Source organism: Rhinatrema bivittatum, chromosome 13 (assembly GCF_901001135.1).
Source record: "Rhinatrema bivittatum chromosome 13, aRhiBiv1.1, whole genome shotgun sequence".
NCBI lineage: Eukaryota > Metazoa > Chordata > Amphibia > Gymnophiona > Rhinatrematidae > Rhinatrema > Rhinatrema bivittatum.
Window position 1 is genome coordinate 62,539,445 of NC_042627.1, and position 18,442 is coordinate 62,557,886.

The window sequence follows — 18,442 nt, forward strand, 5'->3', positions numbered from 1 at the left end:
GAAGAACAAAGGAGCAGACGGCCAGACAACGCCTACCACCGCAACCACCGGGGTCAAAGACTTGCCACTGCCTGCCCCTCTCCTCTGCCCCCTTCCCCTCCCCCCCCCCCCCCCCCCTCCCGAGCTTCCTGTTGCGGTTGCAGAGTTGTAAAGAAAGTTGATGCCTGGGATCCCGTTGCTAAAGCCATAGAGAGGAAAAATAACCTGGGCCTGGCAGGAGAAGGCCACAGCACTAACACCAGGTATTGCTAGGAGGGTATATGGAGTTGAAGCAGAAATGGAGGTGATTAGGAGGAGGAGAGTGAGAGGCTTGGAGAAAGGAGAGAGTGTGGCGATGAGGAGAGTGGGAATAGAGGCGAGGGAAGGGGGGAGTGGAGGAGAGAGGAGAACGAGGAGGGCGTTGGTGGGTGAGGACAGCGCAAAATTAAGAAGGTGAGGAAGATAGAAGAGAAGGAGAGAGGAGAGCGATGAAGGAAGAGGGTAGGGAGAAAAAAGAGAGTGAGTGAAGGGGTGGGTGGGAATTTGGTGGTGGAAGAGCGAGAGAGCTGCATTAAACTGGTGTTTGGGGGTGTGCACGTGCCAAGGAAGGAAAGAAAGCCATTTACCGTGCACTCCCGTCACCCACCCTTTTCAAATCAAATTATGGGGGGAGGACCCAGAGAGTACATGGCAACTGCATTTTGTAATTGGTTAGTGAATGCTGGTCATAATAAAATGCCTTTGGAAATGTCGTGTGCTCTGTGGAGTATATCTTTCCAATCTCATTTTAATTTGGTAGATAAACTCAAAAGGCGACATTCTTTATCTTCACATCTGAAATATGTCAGATTTCATTATTTTAAAGCATGATGTGGATTCAAACTCACGGAAGCAAAACAGAAATTACATCAACAAATAATTTGTTCTAGAAGAAATTAAGATTCAGTTAGCTAACCTAAATATAATTTTAATTGGTTCTTTTTGGCTTTTTTGCCTCTATATTTTTAGTTTTATGCAGATCAGTCACATAATGCAATAAGGAAAAACATACAATAAATATTAAGTGCAGTATAAAAGGAGCAAAATTGCGAGACTTAGGCACCCCATCTAAGCCAAATAATTAGCTCACCAATATCTTATGTTCAAATAGTTTGCAAAAGTATTCTAAGCAGAAAGAAAAACAAGTAACCATCCTCACGGAAAACACGTGCAATTCATCTATATTTTATTATTCATGGGAGCATGAATATGATACGGTTTCCTCTTATTTCAGACGTAAAAGTCCTGTGCAACCTCTGTCTCCTGATGAGGCGAGCCCATTGCTATAGGGCTTTTTTGTTGTTATGATATTCTGTATTAAAAAAGAATTATTAGCTTACAGCCAAATGAATGCAAGTCAATATGAGATTAGTATAACTTCCGTTTTAGCGTACAATTTTACGTGCTAAAATTACTTCTGATGTAATAAGAGTTTTAGCTTACAAAAATGTGTGCTAAAGTGGTCGTTACAAAGTGAGCTAATTTTACTGCACTATTAAGTCCAAGGCATAGATGTGGTATTACTACAAATGCTAAGAATGAGTTCCCATACCCTCCACCCCCACCTTCCCTTCCCCTACCTCTCCCGCCCTTTCCCCCCTACCTTTTTCATTTTTTGGATTCTATTTCAAAACTTACTTAAGCCCTGGGGCTGAAGTAAGTTGTGCGCGCTGGCCAACTGCCGGCGCGCGATCCCAAGCACAGCAACAAATGGCCGCTGTGCCTGGAGCCTCTGGCTCCGCCCCGTGACCGCCCCCGCGACCACCCCGTTTTGCAAGCCCTGGGACTTACACGCATCCCGGGGCTTTATGCGCGTCGCCGGGCCTTTTAAAAATAGGCCCGGCGCACGTAAGACCGGTTACATGCGTAAAACCTCCAGATTTACACGCATAACCTTTTTAAAATCCAGCCCTTAGTATTTAAACAGTTTTTTAGATATAGAGAAATCCTCTTTTATGATTCTAAGATCAAGGCCTTTCCTGATGTGGTGAAGGAAGCCCAGAAAAAGAGGCAAGCTTTTGTGGTATCTAGACTTGAGGAATTATAGATTGCATTTTGTTTTATTTAAAATATCCTTGCAAATATATGGTCAACTATGGGGGGGGGGGGGGAGGAGTGGGTGAGCAATATTTTTTTATTATCCCTCTCAATTCTCTTTGTTTCTCTGTGATAAAATACCAGCTTGTTCTAAGGCTTCCTAAAGATGTATTATGCAATTATACCTGCAGGTCTTTTTCTGTCCGAGTTGTTTTTTTTTACTATTCCTATTTGTTGTTAATTTTCCTTCTCTTGGGATTTTTGTATATTGGATCTCTTTGTATAATCTTTCTGGACCCAGTTCAAGTAATGATCATTTTTTTTTAATTTTAAGTTTCTTCTGCTTTGTAATTGATTGCTGAATTTCTAATCAAGATGTATGCTTGTAATTATATGAAAATTTAATAAAATAAAAAAAAAATGTTCCAGCTCTTCCTGGTTGACAGTGTCTGTTTTGTTTGTCTTCCTTAGTAACTTTCACAGAAAAGGCAACGCCAGGGTAATACACCTGAGCCATAGCTGTTCCTATAGAACCCTTGGTACCTGTCCAAAACAGATTCATGGTATGTGATATCTAAAGACCAATGTCATTATGAAATCTTTCATCAAGCCCATTTCACAATCAAAAGAGCTATGTGTGCAAATAGGAATGAGAGGAAAGGATTGAGGGCTGGAACCTTGAGCGCCAAAGTGAGAAAGCTGCGAATATATGAATAGAGAATGTGTTTTGGTTAGAATAAGACTTAACCAGGGCCGTAGCTAGGTGGGTACGGAAGATGTGGTGGCACAGGGCACATGTTTGAGGGGTACGGCTTAGGCTATCGGAGGTGTTACTCAGTTGCAGAGCTCTTATTTCCACTCCTATAGTGAACAGTCGTGCACAGGAACACTGCAGCATCTCAGTACTTGCTTCCTGGGCATCCATCACTCCTTTCCCCTGCACACAAGCACATGTCTCCTTTAGCCAGGGTCGGATTTAATACTTTGCCTCCCATCATTACTAAGGGGGGCAATTTTCAATCTCCCAGTGCAGCTTGCAGATGTATGGAGGACCTGCAAGCTCCTTTAGAAAGGGGTAAAACCCCCTGGATTTTCCCTTTGAAAAGCTGCCATCATGTTTATTATTCATCAGATTATGCATGATTTCAAAATGAAATCACTGTGGGTGCTTTCCCTCCCCTGACCTAACCCCACCCTCTTTTTCCTTTGGTTAAAAGTACTTTTACCTGCTCTAAAGGGAAGGAGGGGCACATTTTTTAAACATTTTTATGCAAGTGAATTTGTATTTACTTGAAAATCGTCTAAGGTTACAGGTGACTTCTGTGAAAAGGTAGTCCCCAGAGATCATGAAGTGGGGAGTCCCACTTCCTAGGTTCTCCCCAATCGGCGCACCACCTTCCCTCCAAGGGGGTCCTTCGCGGGTCCTCCCATCCCCTCCCCCTTGGCTGGGGCTGGTCCTGGGCTGTAGAGATCGCTTCAGGCAGTGGTGAGGAAAGAGGATCAGTGACCCTGCCCCCTCCTCCTACACAAGCTTTTTGTTACTATGGAAACCTGTGCGATGGACAGGGTCACCGCTGGCTCACAGGCCCCATGCTGAATTAATTTTTCCTAGTGCCACCTGAAGATTCCAGCTCACTTGCTCCTTTGAGCTCTGGGCTGCCAAAGCTGCTCTATAAAGTAAATGTTCTGTGACACACCCAAGCTGTTCCTCAAATACCAGCTGTAGGCAGGAGGCTAGCAACCAGTAACACAGCAGATAACAGAAGAAAAAGACCAGTGTCCCTATGTAATCCTGACCACACTGAAAGGATATACCCCACGTGCCAGTCATATAAGCTTGACTGCTTGTGGGATATCGAATACAATGCATCACTGAATGATATGATCGGTCACCTAGGTTAATTTGTTGTTTCTTGAAACACAAGAAGTTCCAAATCCAAGAAATGGTTAATTCCCCATTTGTGCAAACTGCGGGTGCAAGATATTTACAGAGAACAGCAGCAGAGCACTTTCACATAATACAGTCAGTGGTGTAAACTCCACTCAGGCGGCCCCTGGAGTGTCAAGGGAGGAGGCTCTCTTGCAGCTGCTCCTGGATCTTCTATGCTGCTGCACTCCGTGCTCTGGGGGCCTTTTCCGCAATTGTTGCTTAAGAGTCTTTAATTTGAACTTATGTCACTGAACACAGTTGTAAATTACAAAAAACAAACTCAATGTGAAGAGTTAACAGACATGGTCATCACTCTAGGTTATACTGCTTATTTTCCTCTTAGAAATGGTTACAAGCACAGCCTTCATTTCTGTATCTGAAATGAAGATGTCTTTTTCACTGTTTCAGTTTTGAAAAATGAAGTGCATAAATCTATACCTAAGGATGGCACACTTGGTTATCCAGTGACACAACAGTTACCCACACCCATAGATATCTCAGCCCACCAAATAAACAGCAAAACTGCTCATAGCAACTGTTTCATCTTCTTTAGAAGCAGGCTGAGAACCATAATAGTGCCCATGATATATGAGAGAGAGAGACTCTTTATAAGCCTCTCCTATAAGTAAACTATTTATATCACTGTAAGAGGGCATGGTGGGGGTGGAAGGGGAATAGAACAAGGAGCTAAGAGAAACAGATAAGAATGAGAGAAAAAATGTGTGAGGCTTGCTGGGCAGACTGGATGGGCCATTCGGTCTTCTTCTGCCGTCATTTCTATGTTTCTATGTTTAACTAGTAACTCAGGGTGAGGTTTTGGGGGGCAGTTTTACATGCACAGTCAGAGGAGTGATAACAGTTTCACAAAGATAAGATTTGTACATTGTACTCTCGAACAAGCTTGATAGCAGCTAGGTAGAGAGTGCATCAAGCTAGGTTGATTGTACATTGTACAAATCTCTTCTTTGTGTCCCTTTCCTCACTTCAAATCACATAAAACCTTCACTGATGTGTACTATGCAGTTCGTACCTCTGACTGTGCATGTAAAACTGCCCCCAAAACCTAGCCCACCACCAAAACCTTACCCCGAATTCAGAATGGCCCTTCTTACACCCGTGATAATGCCCTAACGTGATTTGAAACATGACCCTCTAAGGCTGAAATCCTTCCCAATGCTCCTTGCAACTTTAGACAAGTCACCTCACTCTCCATGGCAGCAGATATAAACTTAGGGCCTGATTTACTATGGATTTCTTCCCAGTCTATGTCTATGGGAAAAATGCTTAGTAGATGAAACAAGTTACAGTCAGGTACTGTAGCTATTTCTCTGTGTTCCCAGAGGGCTTATTTATTGTGTATTTAGCTTAGATTAGGCCCTTTGGGAACACAGAGAAATAGCTACAGTACCTGAATGTAACTCGCCTTGAGCTACTAATGAGAAGGCATGAGCTAAATCTAAAAACAAAACAACTGTCTATGTCATGTCCTCAAAAACATACCAACTGCCGATACTGATCCTTTCCTAGCATAAACATTCCACCAACATCCCAGACCTATTGTTCTTTCCTCATAGACGCAACGACCCACATTTTCTGCTTGCTACCATAACCACCACACCAGTTACCCAAGCCAACTGTTCACTGTTCTCCTAGAGATACTAATGTGCCAGTCCAAGTGCATTCTAGCCGCCTTTCCTCCCTTCAGATAAATCTGCTTGTATTTATTTATTTATTTGACGAGTTTTATATACCGTCGTTCGGTTTCGTCTTCACAGTGGTTTACAAATTTCAGTGCATATCCAAATGTTAAAGCAAGATGAAACAAAAGATAAGAGATGTTAGTAGAGTTTCTGTGCAGGTTCCAGTACTCGAATTAGAATGTTAACTATGTGCTTTCAGGGGTTAAAAAATGGTTACATAGCACAGGAAGGGTATAGGTGGTTATGTATAGGACATGAAAGGTATACAATGGGTATAAAATGGTTATAAGGAGCGGGAGCTGATTGCATAGTTAAAATGTTTACATCGAACAGGAAGGGTATAAAATGTTTACTTCGAACAGGAAGGGTACAACATGGTTACATAGAGCAGGTGGGGTAGGATGTTTAGTAGCTTGGGAAGAAACGAGTATCACGGTCGGGAGCTTCGTTAAGATGCGAGGCGGAGTGGAGGTCATTGGATGTTTTGATAGGCTTTGGTGAACATCCAAGTTTTCAGTTCTTTCTTGAAGGTTTTTAAGTTTTGTTGTGTTCTAAGTTCAAGTGGAAGAGTGTTCCAGAGTTTGGGGCTTCCGAGGGATATGGCTCTTTCGCGAGTTGATGTTAGTTGTTTGGGTCGAGCAGGTGGAATTTTTAGGAGTCCTTTGTTTGTTGAGCGGAGGTTTCGGTGAGGTGTGTGTAGTTTTATTGAGGTGCTTAACCAGTTAGTTTGTTTTTCGTATATTATTTTGTGTAGTATTATTTTGTAGGCATAACAACTGCTGTTAGTATGAAGACATCAGTGGTCCATCTGTTCCCTTTCCTTACAGACGGACTGTGACAAAAACTACTTACATCACAGGATGTCTTTTGAGTATGTTGGGTTCAGGAAATCTTTAGCATGAATTTAAAAGATAAATGAAAAACTGTTCAATAATAGGAACCCTTAGGTTGCAGTCTTCATTTATTGCAAAAGGGTAACTATAAGGATACAAAGAATTTAAAATGTATTTAATACATCAGTGATTTTACCATCTTTGCTATCACTGGGGCATGTGACATATATCTCTGCTCAGAAGACAAGAGAGGTTGGCAAAGTGAGCGATCTGTTTGAGCACCCTGCTATAAACTAAGCCCATGCGCAATGGTCTTTACATCATTATATGTATCATGTAAAAAGTAGAATCAACAGGCCAAACAAATGTCTGCTGATTATTTTTTTTTAAGGCACTGAACACCAAGTATCATTTCCTAAAACAGTACTTCACATAACCTTGGGGATTTTTTTTTTTGATCAGCTAATACCCTTTCTTCAGAAAACTTGTTTTATAACAAGATCAATTAATATCGGTTATTTTATTTGCTATCTTTCCTTTTGCTTCTGTCTTCCAGGAATCTGAGAAGTTTAGTTCAAAGGTTTCCAAATCTACACTTGGAATTGTTCTCATCTGTAGATAGAAAAAAATATTCTCTGCTTTGTGCATACCTGAAATTATAATAATACATTTGTACATTTGTAGGGCATTCATCTTTGCATTACTCAGCCCTTCGAAACAGCGTTTTTCCTACAACAAAAATGTTGAGGAAATCCCATATTTAACAGGAATTAAGAAAATGTTGTTGGACTGTTATAATTAGCACGGAGTTGTAGTGTATGTATAATTTTGCCCTCATATTCCCTATATGCCACTGGACTTGAAAGCTACTACTCCAGCCCCTGTGGCTAAAAGGGGAGACGCAGATCCCTTCTGATAGGCTGATGCAACAAAACACGTGTAACAAATAGGTGCTCAATATGAGCGTCTATTTTCCTAATGCATGCACATCCACATCCCCTGTGTACCCAATGCAATATTCTAATGACAGTGCCCTTCCGGAGGAAGTGGTGAAAACAAAAACGGTGAAAGATTTCAAAGGGGCATGGGATAAACACTGTGGATCCCTAAAGGCTAGAGGATGGAAATGAGGAAAAGAGTGCATGGGGGGTAACTTGCTGGTGGGGCCGTTACTACCCTTAACCAATAAGCCTTCATACGGTTGATGAAACTCCATCATTGCTCTCTGCTTTAACGGCAGGGGGAAAAGAGGAAAAGGGGAATTAGATTCAGAAAGTAACCAACAAAGACGTTGGGTAACTTGCTGGTGTAGCTGTTATTACCCTTAGGGGTAGATTTTAAAACTGCCTCTGGGCAGGCGCAAGTTGTGCGCACCAGCAGCCTGCCGGCACGTGATCCTTCAACACAGCGGCAATGGCTGCTGTGTTGGAGGCCTCTGGCCCCGCCTCCGCCCCACCCATGAACTGCCCCCACCCTGCTCCAGGACCGCCCCTTTAGTAAAGCCCCGGGACTTACACGCGCATCGCCGGGCTTTTTAAAAATAGGCCCGGCGTGCATAAACCCCCCACCCCCCTAATAAGAACATAAGAACATAAGAAAATGCCATACTGGGTCAGACCAAAGGTCCATCAAGCCCAGCATCCTGTTTCCAACAGTGGCCAATCCAGGCCATATGAACCTGGCAAGTACCCAAAAACTAAGTCTATCCCATGTAACCGTTGCTAATGGCAGTGGCTATTCTCTAAGTGAATTTAATAGCAGGTAATGGACTTCTCCTCCAAGAACTTATCCAATCCTTTTTTAAACCCAGCTATACTAACTGCACTAACCACATCCTCTGGCAACAAATTCCAGAGTTTAATTGTGCGTTGAGTAAAAAAGAACTTTCTCCGATTAGTTTTAAATGTGCCCCATGCTAACTTCATGGAGTGTCCCCTAGTCCTTCTACTATCCGAAAGAGTAAATAACCGATTCACATCTACCCGTACTCGCGTAAGGCTTTTAAAATCCGGCCCTTAACTAATAAGCCTGATACTCTGGATGCAACTCCAACATTGCTCTCTGCTTCAATGGCGAGAGGTAATGAGGAATTGGACTCAGAGTGCAACCAAGAGCCCTGACTTTGACAGTTTGGAAAACTAAGTAAGGGGGTGACTTGTATGGCACAGCAGATGCTACCATAAGCTTGCTGGGCAGAAGGGATGGACCGTTTGGCCCATTTCAATGTTTCTATGTAAATCAAAGTGGAATACAAAAGGGACGCTCTAGGAAGAAATGTGCATTTCAGGCACTCAGAAGGACATTGCATCAGGCGCATGGATGACTACATTGAGAATTCTTAGCAAAAAGTTTATTGCTTAAATGAAGTTACAGAAAGCTGCAACTGTGCTGTTTAAGAAAAAGAAAGGAATCACCGGAAGTTTTTTAAGGTGTTCTTTAGCTAATCATCAAGCTCCATTCCACTACTCCCTATATACATTTGTTTTATTTTTGGTTCTAATCCCAGATGCTTAAATCTTATACCAATCTCTCTACACAATCCTACTCTATAAGGGCCACATTTTTTCACAACACAGAGGTCCAAATTTTTATGTTTCTCATGAGCCCTTGACTGAGAGTAAACTTTACTCCACCTCAGGAGCTGGAGTTAATTTTCCAGCGAAAGAAAAGGGCACATTAAGCGCCCAGCCTTTGGGCACGCTTTCCTGCATTGAGTGGTAATAGGTAATGTCTTCATTTCCATAGAATTTACACGCGTCGGTCGCTATCGGTTATGCATTTGTTAGGGCACGGGTTTTGGCCATGGTAAGCTCATGACTGCATTGGACGCTATTCTTGCACTCCCAAAATGCACGCCCAACCATGAGTATACCCGTGTGCTAGGCTGGGTGCACCTTAATGCAATGGCCTGTGAGCTTATCCAAAACAGCCCTCAGGTCCCACCATGAGTGCCTCTAGGCTGTGTGAGTTTCATTATGTTAATAAGAGAGGAGGAGGAGGATCACAATCTGCTGCATGGCAACACACTGCACACATACCAGACAATATGACCAGCCCTTAAACTAAGTAATCAAAAACAAGTTGAATCCTTTGTTTTTTTCTGGACAGGCAAGTCCATTTCTGTTCTCTCTCGCTCATGTAGAGCAATTTGTTATATTTTTCTTTTCTGTCTAAAGGTGATTGCTGAAGTATTCAGACACTTCATTTTCTCTTTGTTTAGGTCAAACATCTGAAAATCCCACACTTCTATCAGCTATAAGCATTAATATTCATTCTTTATCAAGTAAAAACGCTACTGCTAAGTCATTATACTTGAAATTCTTTAAGAAGCTCATGTTTTCCTTTAGAGTTGCTGGTACATCAGTACAAGACTTGTCTTTTCCCTGTACTGTGCCAGTTTTACCTGGTCTCCTGCGATTCTGCAGCCGTTCAACCCTTATTGTGGAACTGGTTGGTCACCTGTGGAATTGCCATGGGAGATCAGAGGCCGAGTTTGGGGGACAGCAACTGTCTGACTTCATGCACCTCCTTTCTTCCCATACTGAACTGGCAGAAGGAAAGTGGTGGTGCTTCCAGCAGCATCCCCCTCCTCTGCTGGCTGGGAGCGACTCATCACATGAGAACAGTGTCCCAAGCAGTTCAAAGTGTGAGTCGGACTTGGGCACTGCTCTCCTCCTCCTCCTACCGGCCCATACTGTATGGATACTATATGGAAGCGTGCCGCAGAATTTTCTAATTCTTGCCATAGTGTCTGAGAACCAGGGAAGCCAGGGTTCAAATCCCACTGCTGCTCCTCATGACCTTGGCCAGGTCACTTCACCCTCCATTGCCTCAGGTACAAACTTAGACTGTGAGCCCTCTGGGGACAGAGAAACACTTACTGTACCTGAATATAACTCATTTTGAGCTGCCAATTAAAAGGGATGTGCATTCTTGTCTATGCCATTTCATTTCAGTTTTGAAACCAAACAGTAGAAAAAAACAAGAAATGTCATGTTTTTTTCCCCTGTATTTTTTCTGCACACTATTTGTAAACAGTACACATAGGTACCCCTGACAAATGGCACAACTCAGGGATCCCTGGAAACCCCCATCTCATGCCACCGCTGCCCTGGAGACAATGTTTCCTAATTAAAAGTAATATTTTTAAAAATAAAACCCACTCACAGGCCCTACTATCACCCCGGCTCCTCCCTTTTGTTACAAAAATACCCCCTGAGAGTGCTCCCTCCCACCCCAGACTCACCAAATTCTCCCTAATAGTCTAGTGGGGGTCTGGGAGTGACTCCCTCTGCTCTTGGGGTCAGCACCCAATAGTTTGAAAAATAGTGCCAGCTGCCCTTTGCTCCTATCATGTGACAAGAGCTACCAGTGCCATTGGGTGGTCCTTCTCACATGATAGGGGTTACCCAATGGCACAGATAGCCCCGTCACATGATAGGAGCAAATGGTGACTGCTGGGTCCGGGAGCAAAGCAGTTGCTCCTTGGCCCCTACTAGACCACCAAGTGCAGTGTAGGCTGTTGAAGGGGGCAAGGATAGGGCCTGTGACCGAGGTTTTATTTTGAAAAAATATTACTTTTACTCAGGAAACTACTACCTGCAGGGGCAGTGGCAGGTGTGGGGTGGGTTTGGGTGGCACAGGGTGTCTCCTGACACCTCTGGCATTTTCTTTTGGGTTTTGGAAAATAGTGCACACTATTTTCCAAAATGAAAAAAAAAAACCAACACTTAAAAAAAATGAAGAGACACTCAAACGAAAGGACAAAAAAGTGAATGATAATTTTTGTTGTGTGCACATCCCTATAAATAAATACCCCTGAGCTGATGCAGGAGACTGGGGCTGTGCTTAGTGCTCTCTCCACCACTGCTGACACTTTAAGATTACTGAAAATTGCATCTACATTTCAAGTATAGGAATCTAAAGTGCTGCTAGGTAACTGTTCAGCCTTAATTCTGGTTTTGTCTTTCAGTGCTCACTCTTCTGTCTCGCCGTCTGTCAGCTTGCCTCTCTTTTTTTTTTCCTCTCCTCATTTTTTTCAAACATTGTATCCATGCTGACAAGATCGTCTCCCTCTCCTTATTTTTTTTTAATTTAACGTGATTACAGAACAGAACTAAAACATAAATGGTCAGTCAGCACAAGCTGAGAGAAATCCCAAATCTGCCCCAATGTTTTAGTTTTCCAGTTGTATTTCTATTACATTTTCAGCAGGGGCTCCTGTAATGTTGCACAGATCTTGGCGAAAAGAATAAGAAGCTGGACCAGTAGAAAGCGTAACCCAGATTCCCAGTCTTTCGTTTGTCACATGTGCCATGCCACTGTATCTCCCCTAGCAACCAGAAGGCAGCGTGAAGGCAGCGTACTCGGCTTAAAATCATGCCTGGGGCTCTTGCAGTTAACTGCTTGGAATCAGATTTTGGTTTTTCCTCTGACCAAAATCCCAGCCACTGACGCCACGGAGCATGCAGCAGAAATGCCACAGCAGGATGGCAGCGGAAGGTGTAGCCTGACAAATCACCTGCTCTTAAAGCGATCTGGGGGAGAGAGCAAGCGGAGCTGGCTTCACTGTCCAGAGAAATGTGTTGGAGGAAGGAACATTTCTAGGAGGAAGGTTAGAAATACAAGAGCGGTTTTGTTTAGAAGCAAAAAAAAAAAAAAAAAAGATTCCCTTCCAAAAAAAAAAAATACTGTGTTCCTGTAGCTATGCACATGCTATCTTACCCACAGGTGCAGATTTGACAGATGCACTTGCTCCTCATGGTGAGCGCGTCCGGAACTTTTCCTTTCCTTCTCTTTTTTTTCCCCGGGGCTGGGTAGCTGCGAACTCCAGTCCCGGCAAGATTCGCTGCTCCGCCGCCGGCGCTCTGAGAGCTCTCAGGTAACTGCGTGCCACAGCGCGGCCGCCCCGTATCCAGGCAAGCGCGACGTTACCTCGGCAACTGTCTAGCGTCAGGGCAACAACGCAAGTCGACGTATGACATCATAGGGCACGGGCGAAAGGTTAGGGAGTAGAGAGGGTCAGTAACTTCCTGGTTTTGCAGAAGGAGGCGCACGCGGGTATAGCAGGGCTCCGGGTTTCTGGTTCTGCGGGCTCGGTCGAGTGATGTTCACCGGGAGGTGGCGGCGGTGATTAGTACCGGAATGAGGCCTCCGAGTTGCTGGGCAGAGAAGGGACGGGTCTTGGGGTGAATAAGGCTTGTTGTTAACGAACGAGGGTGGCTGGAGACCCTGGGACGATTTCTAGCGTGATGTTGTAAGAAATCTCTACCAACCCTTTTATATGGCTGAAGCTAGGAGCTCTGTGCTTCAGACCGGGGAGGGAGTAGGGACATCCCCAGGCTCTCATTTCCCGACTCCATCTTTTGCCGCAGTTACTAAAAATCCTTAGGCATGAATGAGATTGTTGTTGACACTTGCTGCTGGGGAGGCTTGTGACAGGTCTGCCTGTTCCCCAGTCTGTACCAGCGACTCTGCCTTTCGCCTTGCAGAGGCTGAGGGCCGCATATTGCAGTGCTGAGAAAAAGTTTGTGAACCCCCTAGGGTTGGTAAACTCCAGTCTCGAGCGCCACAAACAGGTCAGGTTTTCAGGATAACCCCAACGAATGGATATGCATGAGATAGATTTGCATACAGTGGAGGCAGTGCATGCAGAATTTTTTCATGCATATTTATTGTAGATATCCTGAAAACCTGGCTTGTTTGTGGCACTCGAGGACTGGAGTTTGCCATCACTGTCCTTGGGTGATTTGAATTTTATCACAATTTATACTCAAATTAGAGCTTATTCTAAACTTCGATCATACAGAATTGGATAAGACTAAAATATATATTTTTGGTTGTTCAACAAAAAGAGATTGAGCAATAAGTATTCTTATGTGAAAATGTATGTGGAACCTTCACCTTCTTGAGCAGCAATAACTTTAACTAAACATTTCCTATAACTGATTAGCCTCTCACATCGCCCTAGAGGCATTTTGGCCCATTCCTCTGTACAGAACTGTTTCAGCTCTGACATTTGAGGGTTTTCTTCAGGTATTGCCACAGTAGTTTAATAGAGTTTTAGGTCAGGATTTTGACTTGGTTAATCCAAAATATGAAATCTCCCTACTTGAATGTTTCAGGTGGTTGTTTTGCTGTATGACCTACATTCAGCTCAGCTTCAATTCATGGCTGGATGGCCTAATATTCTCCTCTTAAAATGTTCTGATATATAACAGAATTTGTACTTCTGTCAATGATGGCAAGTCATCCAGATTCTGAATGCAGCAAAACAGGCTCACAGCATGATACCTAGCTTGACAGGCTGAGGTTCTTATTTTGGAAGCAATGTTTGTTTTTTTGCCAGACAAACTTTTGGTATTGTGACTGAAAAGTCCAATGTTTGAATTATCTGTCCAAAGAATATTATTCTAGAAATCTTGTGGGTCATACACATGCTTCTTATTGATTTACATACTTTTTTTTTGTTTATCTTGAAACAACCCTTGGCGAACCTGAGGCAGGTAGCAATGCTTTTTAGAGAGCAATGGTTTCTTCCTAGCTATCCTCTCATGAACACTGTTCTCATTCATTTTTTTCCTGATGGTTGATGCATGAACCCAGCCTCAGTAAGAGAGATCTACAAAACTTTAGTTGTTAATCTGGCGTTCTTTGTGGTTTCAGGATAATTTTTTGGTTTGCTCTTGGCGTGATCTTAGCATGACAACTGCTCCTGGGTAGCATTACCATAGTCTTCAGCTTTTTTTGTTTTTAGACTATCTGTCTGAGAGTAGATGAATAGCATTCCAAATGGTCTGGTAATCCTGTCCAAATGAGCATCATCTAGTCTTTTTGTAAATCCTCAGAAATTTTTTGTGATCACATTATGAAGAGTTCCCACTATCTTTTATGGTGAAGACCAACCCCTTTTGGCTCTTTTTATATAGGACAGGATGGCTGAATTAGTCTTATTGTTCCTAGTTTGTATATAATTATATCTCAAGAAATACAGAGTCTTTTAAATGTATACCCTTTTTATTGCATAAGAAAAGACTGGTTTAAATTAAACAAGGATAATTCTTATTATTAAACACTGTATTTGGGTCAGTATTGGGATAACTTGTAGAAGGTGGTGGTGTTTGCAGCTTTATTATGAGCCCATTGTAAAGTATGGAGGTTGAAGCAATGTTCCCTTTCATCTTTTGTGGGCTGGGTGCACAAAAAATCTTGTGTGTATCATATTGCACACATTTGTGCGCATTGTTCTTTGAAACAAAATTCTTTTTTCCTTTTTTTATGCTTGCTGTTTTCACAACCTGTGTGCACGCCCAACTTATAGGGAGCATTGGTTGTAATATGTTATTGTGGAATTGTTATAAAATTGTTTCCTTATGCATGTAATGCATTTTATTTCCCTTGCAATTTTGGAGGGGGTCCTGGGAGTATCCCTGTTAATATTCATTTAGTAAGTCTTATTTTCTACATTTCTCATCCATAGAAACTGGAGAAAGTCTACTGACATCTGGTCCAGTGGCGTTTTTTGGTCTGGCTTGGGCAATATTCAGTTCTATCACAGGTCAGTTTCTCCAAACGGGTTTGTTTTGTGAATACCATAATAGGAATGAACCTTATCCTTAAGAAAGGATATGTGGAGAATGATCCCAGTCTCTCAAATTTACTATGAATGCTTTTCCATTGCACTGTGTTATAAAGAGCTTCCTTCTGTACTCTCAAAATGTATTCCTGTGCTTGTTTGTACACCTCAGTTTCACAGAATCAAAGCTTGAGTGATGGCTGCTCAGCCTAAATACTGACCACAAGCCCATATTTATTTTATTTATTTATTTAAATCTTTTCTATACCGTCGTTAAGGTGGGTACAGTCACAACGGTTTACAGTAAGGCACAAAAAGTAATGCTATTAAAATCTAACAGTTTACACAGGTGCCATAAGGTTCGGTAACATAGTTTTTAATCAATGTTAGTTGTTAAATGAGTGTGAACACTATCATGTCCAGGTCAATTCTATAGCAGTTTTGAGTCTAAGACTCATTCTATAAATGTAACTTATCCTTTAGTGATGAATTCTATTAAAACATGCACCCTTAGTGATTCCTGTTTGTGTGGGTGTTTTGTATCTTGCACTTCCCAGCAAGTCCCTGGATTCTATTCTCCCTTCTCTTTTTGAAAGGCTTGTTTAAATAGCCAAGTTTTTAGATTTTTTTCTGAATGTTTTGTTTTCTTGCTGTAGTCTTAATTCCAAGGGCATGGAGTTCCATAGTATGGGTCCCGCTAAAGATAATGCTCTCTCTCTTACCTGGGTTAGTCTTGCTGTTTTGACTGATGGAATAGTTAGACCTAGAAAGGACTGCAAGCTTACTTAACTAACTGAATACCCTTTCTTTCTCAGTCTTATTTCTTATTTAGAAAGCAGATACAATGGGTGTCACTAGCTTGGAGAAAATTATTGCACTACAGAAAAAGACAAGAAACATCAGGAACATATGTATTCTGGCTCATGTGGACCATGGTAAGATCATTTTTCTCACTGATTTAGAACGAGTAGGTGGGTTTTAATTAATGTTTGATTGCATCGTAAAGTGATAACACACAAAAATTATCGTGATTACAAATATTTCGTATTTCTGGGTCAGAGTGAGAGTTATTTGATTCTGTCATGTTTCTCATTCATGAAATAAATGCTAATTATTTTTAAAATATTACTTTTTTACACAGGGAAAACTACTTTAGCTGACTGCCTTATATCTAGTAATGGAATAATATCTAGCCGATTGGCAGGAAAGGTAAGGTGTTGCCAAGTTGATTTTTGTTTTTCTCTATTATAAAGTTGTTTTCCTATGTATATAATACAGTGCGTTTTCAGTTTGCGTCATGCTTTTCTACTGGTGAACCAATATTCAATGTGTGTTACAATGTCAATAAAGAAAATAATAAGTACAGATAATCATAACAATAAGTCATTAAATATATAGCAAATCAATAGGTCATACATATAATAGCATCATTATATACATTACAAATAAATATCACATTAAATCCACATCAGTAATTATAAAATACATTCTGCAAAGCTTCCCTCCCATACTACTTTTATTAGGGAGGGAAAGACGCTCCATCATATAACTATTGCCTAAATACATCCAGTCAATAGCAAAATCCCAAGCTAGCAAAATGCTGCCGTGCCGCCTCCTCCTCTTCTGACAGCTTCTCCAAGCTACAGCCCTGCTATCCTTGACTCACCTGCAACAAGCCTCAACATCTCAGTGCAGTTAAAGCATCTTAAACCCCACCCACCTAATCTAGCACAAACCCTTAACCATTACATATCCTGTTATTAGCTTGGTAGAATATCTGATTTGCTTTTGAATAGTCTAATCAGATGGAGCATCAATCCATCTTATTTTATGTGTAGCAGTAAGCATTGCTGAAACTCATATTTTTAAATGCACTGTATGAAGGTAATTGCCAACCATCAGGCCGATACAGTACAGTGTGCTCTGGTGGAGCGCACTGTTAACCCGCATTTGGATGCGCGTTTTTGACGCGCTAGCTTTACCCCTTATTCAGTAAGGGGTAATAGCGCGTCGAAAACGCGCGTCCAATCCCCCCGAAACTAATAGCGCCCGCAACATGCAAATGCATGTTGAGGGCCCTATTAGTTATTCCTGCGCGATACAGAAAGTAAAATGTGCAGCCGGTGCCGGGGAAGTGCACAGAAAAGCAATAAAAACTGCTTTTCTGTGCACCCTCCTACTTAATATCATGGTGATATTAAGTTGGAGGCCCCAAAAATAATAAAAAAAAAAATTAAAAATCGGCCCGCAGGTCGGAAGATGGACACTTAATTATGCCGGCGTCCGTTTTCCGAACCCGTGGCTGTCAGCGGGTTTGAGAACAGACGCCGGCAAAATTGAGCGTCGGCTGTCAAACCCGCTGACAGCCGCCGCTCCTGTCCAAAAAGGAGGCGCTGGGGACGCACTAGTGTCCCTAGCGCCTCCTTTTACCGCAGGCCCTAATTTGCATAGGCCACCCTCCTGAACCGCGCCCCCAGGAGAGTGGCCTGTGCGCGCGCCGGGAGAGTGGGCGCACGCCAGCTCTCCCGTGCGTTTTTCTGAATCTGCCTACATGGGCCTTAAATAAATGTTTTCATATATGCACTAGGAATGCGTATGGAATAAAATTTCAGTTTTAGTTCATTATTTAGCTACGTTTGTCATTTTAATTTGTTTCAGTTCCCAAGCTAAGTTTTTTTTCCATGAAAGTCTATGGGGGACTCTGACATTGGGATTTTCTACCCAAGTTTGGCTGCGAGTTTTATCAGTCATCAACAACAGAGGGAACAGCACTCTTGACACCAAGAGTGGAGAAAAGTGGCACCAACAGTGGCGTGAACAGTCTAAGGCACCATGAGAGGGGCAAAGCATTACAAATGCCTGAAGCTAGAGGGAATTCTGGAGAATGTCCATAGTGGTCCTGACCTGCAAATTCGTTGTCTGGTCTGGATATGGGGAGAGAGACTGGTTGAGCTTATTATCCTTTGGCAGGGCAAAAGCAGAGAAAATCTCTGGCGAAGGTCTCTAGCACCCCTGATGCCATTTCCATATGGTATTAATTTGGGAAGGGGCTGAAGAATATGGTTTGGAGATTGACTTTCTCTTTGCTGATTCTTGTAATGGAGGACAGGATCTCTAGCATGGCAGACTTCCCTGAGAGGAGCAGGTAGCACAAGCAGTGGCATCAGCATGCCAAGGTACTGAATGGGGGCTAAGCAGCTGTCACTTTAAATTTCTAAGTTATTGAGTGAGGACCAAGGGAGCAAAAGCAGAATCAAAATCAACACACAAAGTACTGCAAGAGGGAGAAAGCACGAGAAATACACGAAGACTGGTATGAATGACCCAAGGCACCGTGAGAGAGGCAGGA

General features: G+C 42.6%; 2 protein-coding genes across 6 annotated transcripts in view; one reads left to right on the forward strand and one right to left on the reverse strand.

Moving 5' to 3' along the window:
• The window catches only part of SAXO2 (stabilizer of axonemal microtubules 2), a 43,776-nt gene extending 31,065 nt beyond the window's left edge, over positions 1-12,711 (reverse strand). The window contains exon 1 of the mRNA XM_029574750.1: positions 12,243-12,711. Within this exon, the coding sequence (XP_029430610.1) occupies positions 12,243-12,280 (38 nt within the window). The 5' untranslated portion in view covers positions 12,281-12,711. The remainder of the gene's footprint in view (positions 1-12,242) is intronic.
• EFL1 (elongation factor like GTPase 1) overlaps positions 12,520-18,442 on the forward strand; it is a 286,193-nt gene continuing 280,270 nt past the window's right edge. For 2 of the 5 annotated variants that reach the window (XM_029574744.1, XM_029574749.1), the window contains exons 1-4: positions 12,542-12,578; positions 14,998-15,075; positions 15,909-16,028; positions 16,235-16,302. In XM_029574744.1, the coding sequence (XP_029430604.1) occupies positions 15,938-16,028; positions 16,235-16,302 (159 nt within the window). In that variant the 5' untranslated portion in view covers positions 12,542-12,578; positions 14,998-15,075; positions 15,909-15,937. The other 3 variants (XM_029574748.1, XM_029574745.1, XM_029574747.1) reach the window with 3 other exon arrangements.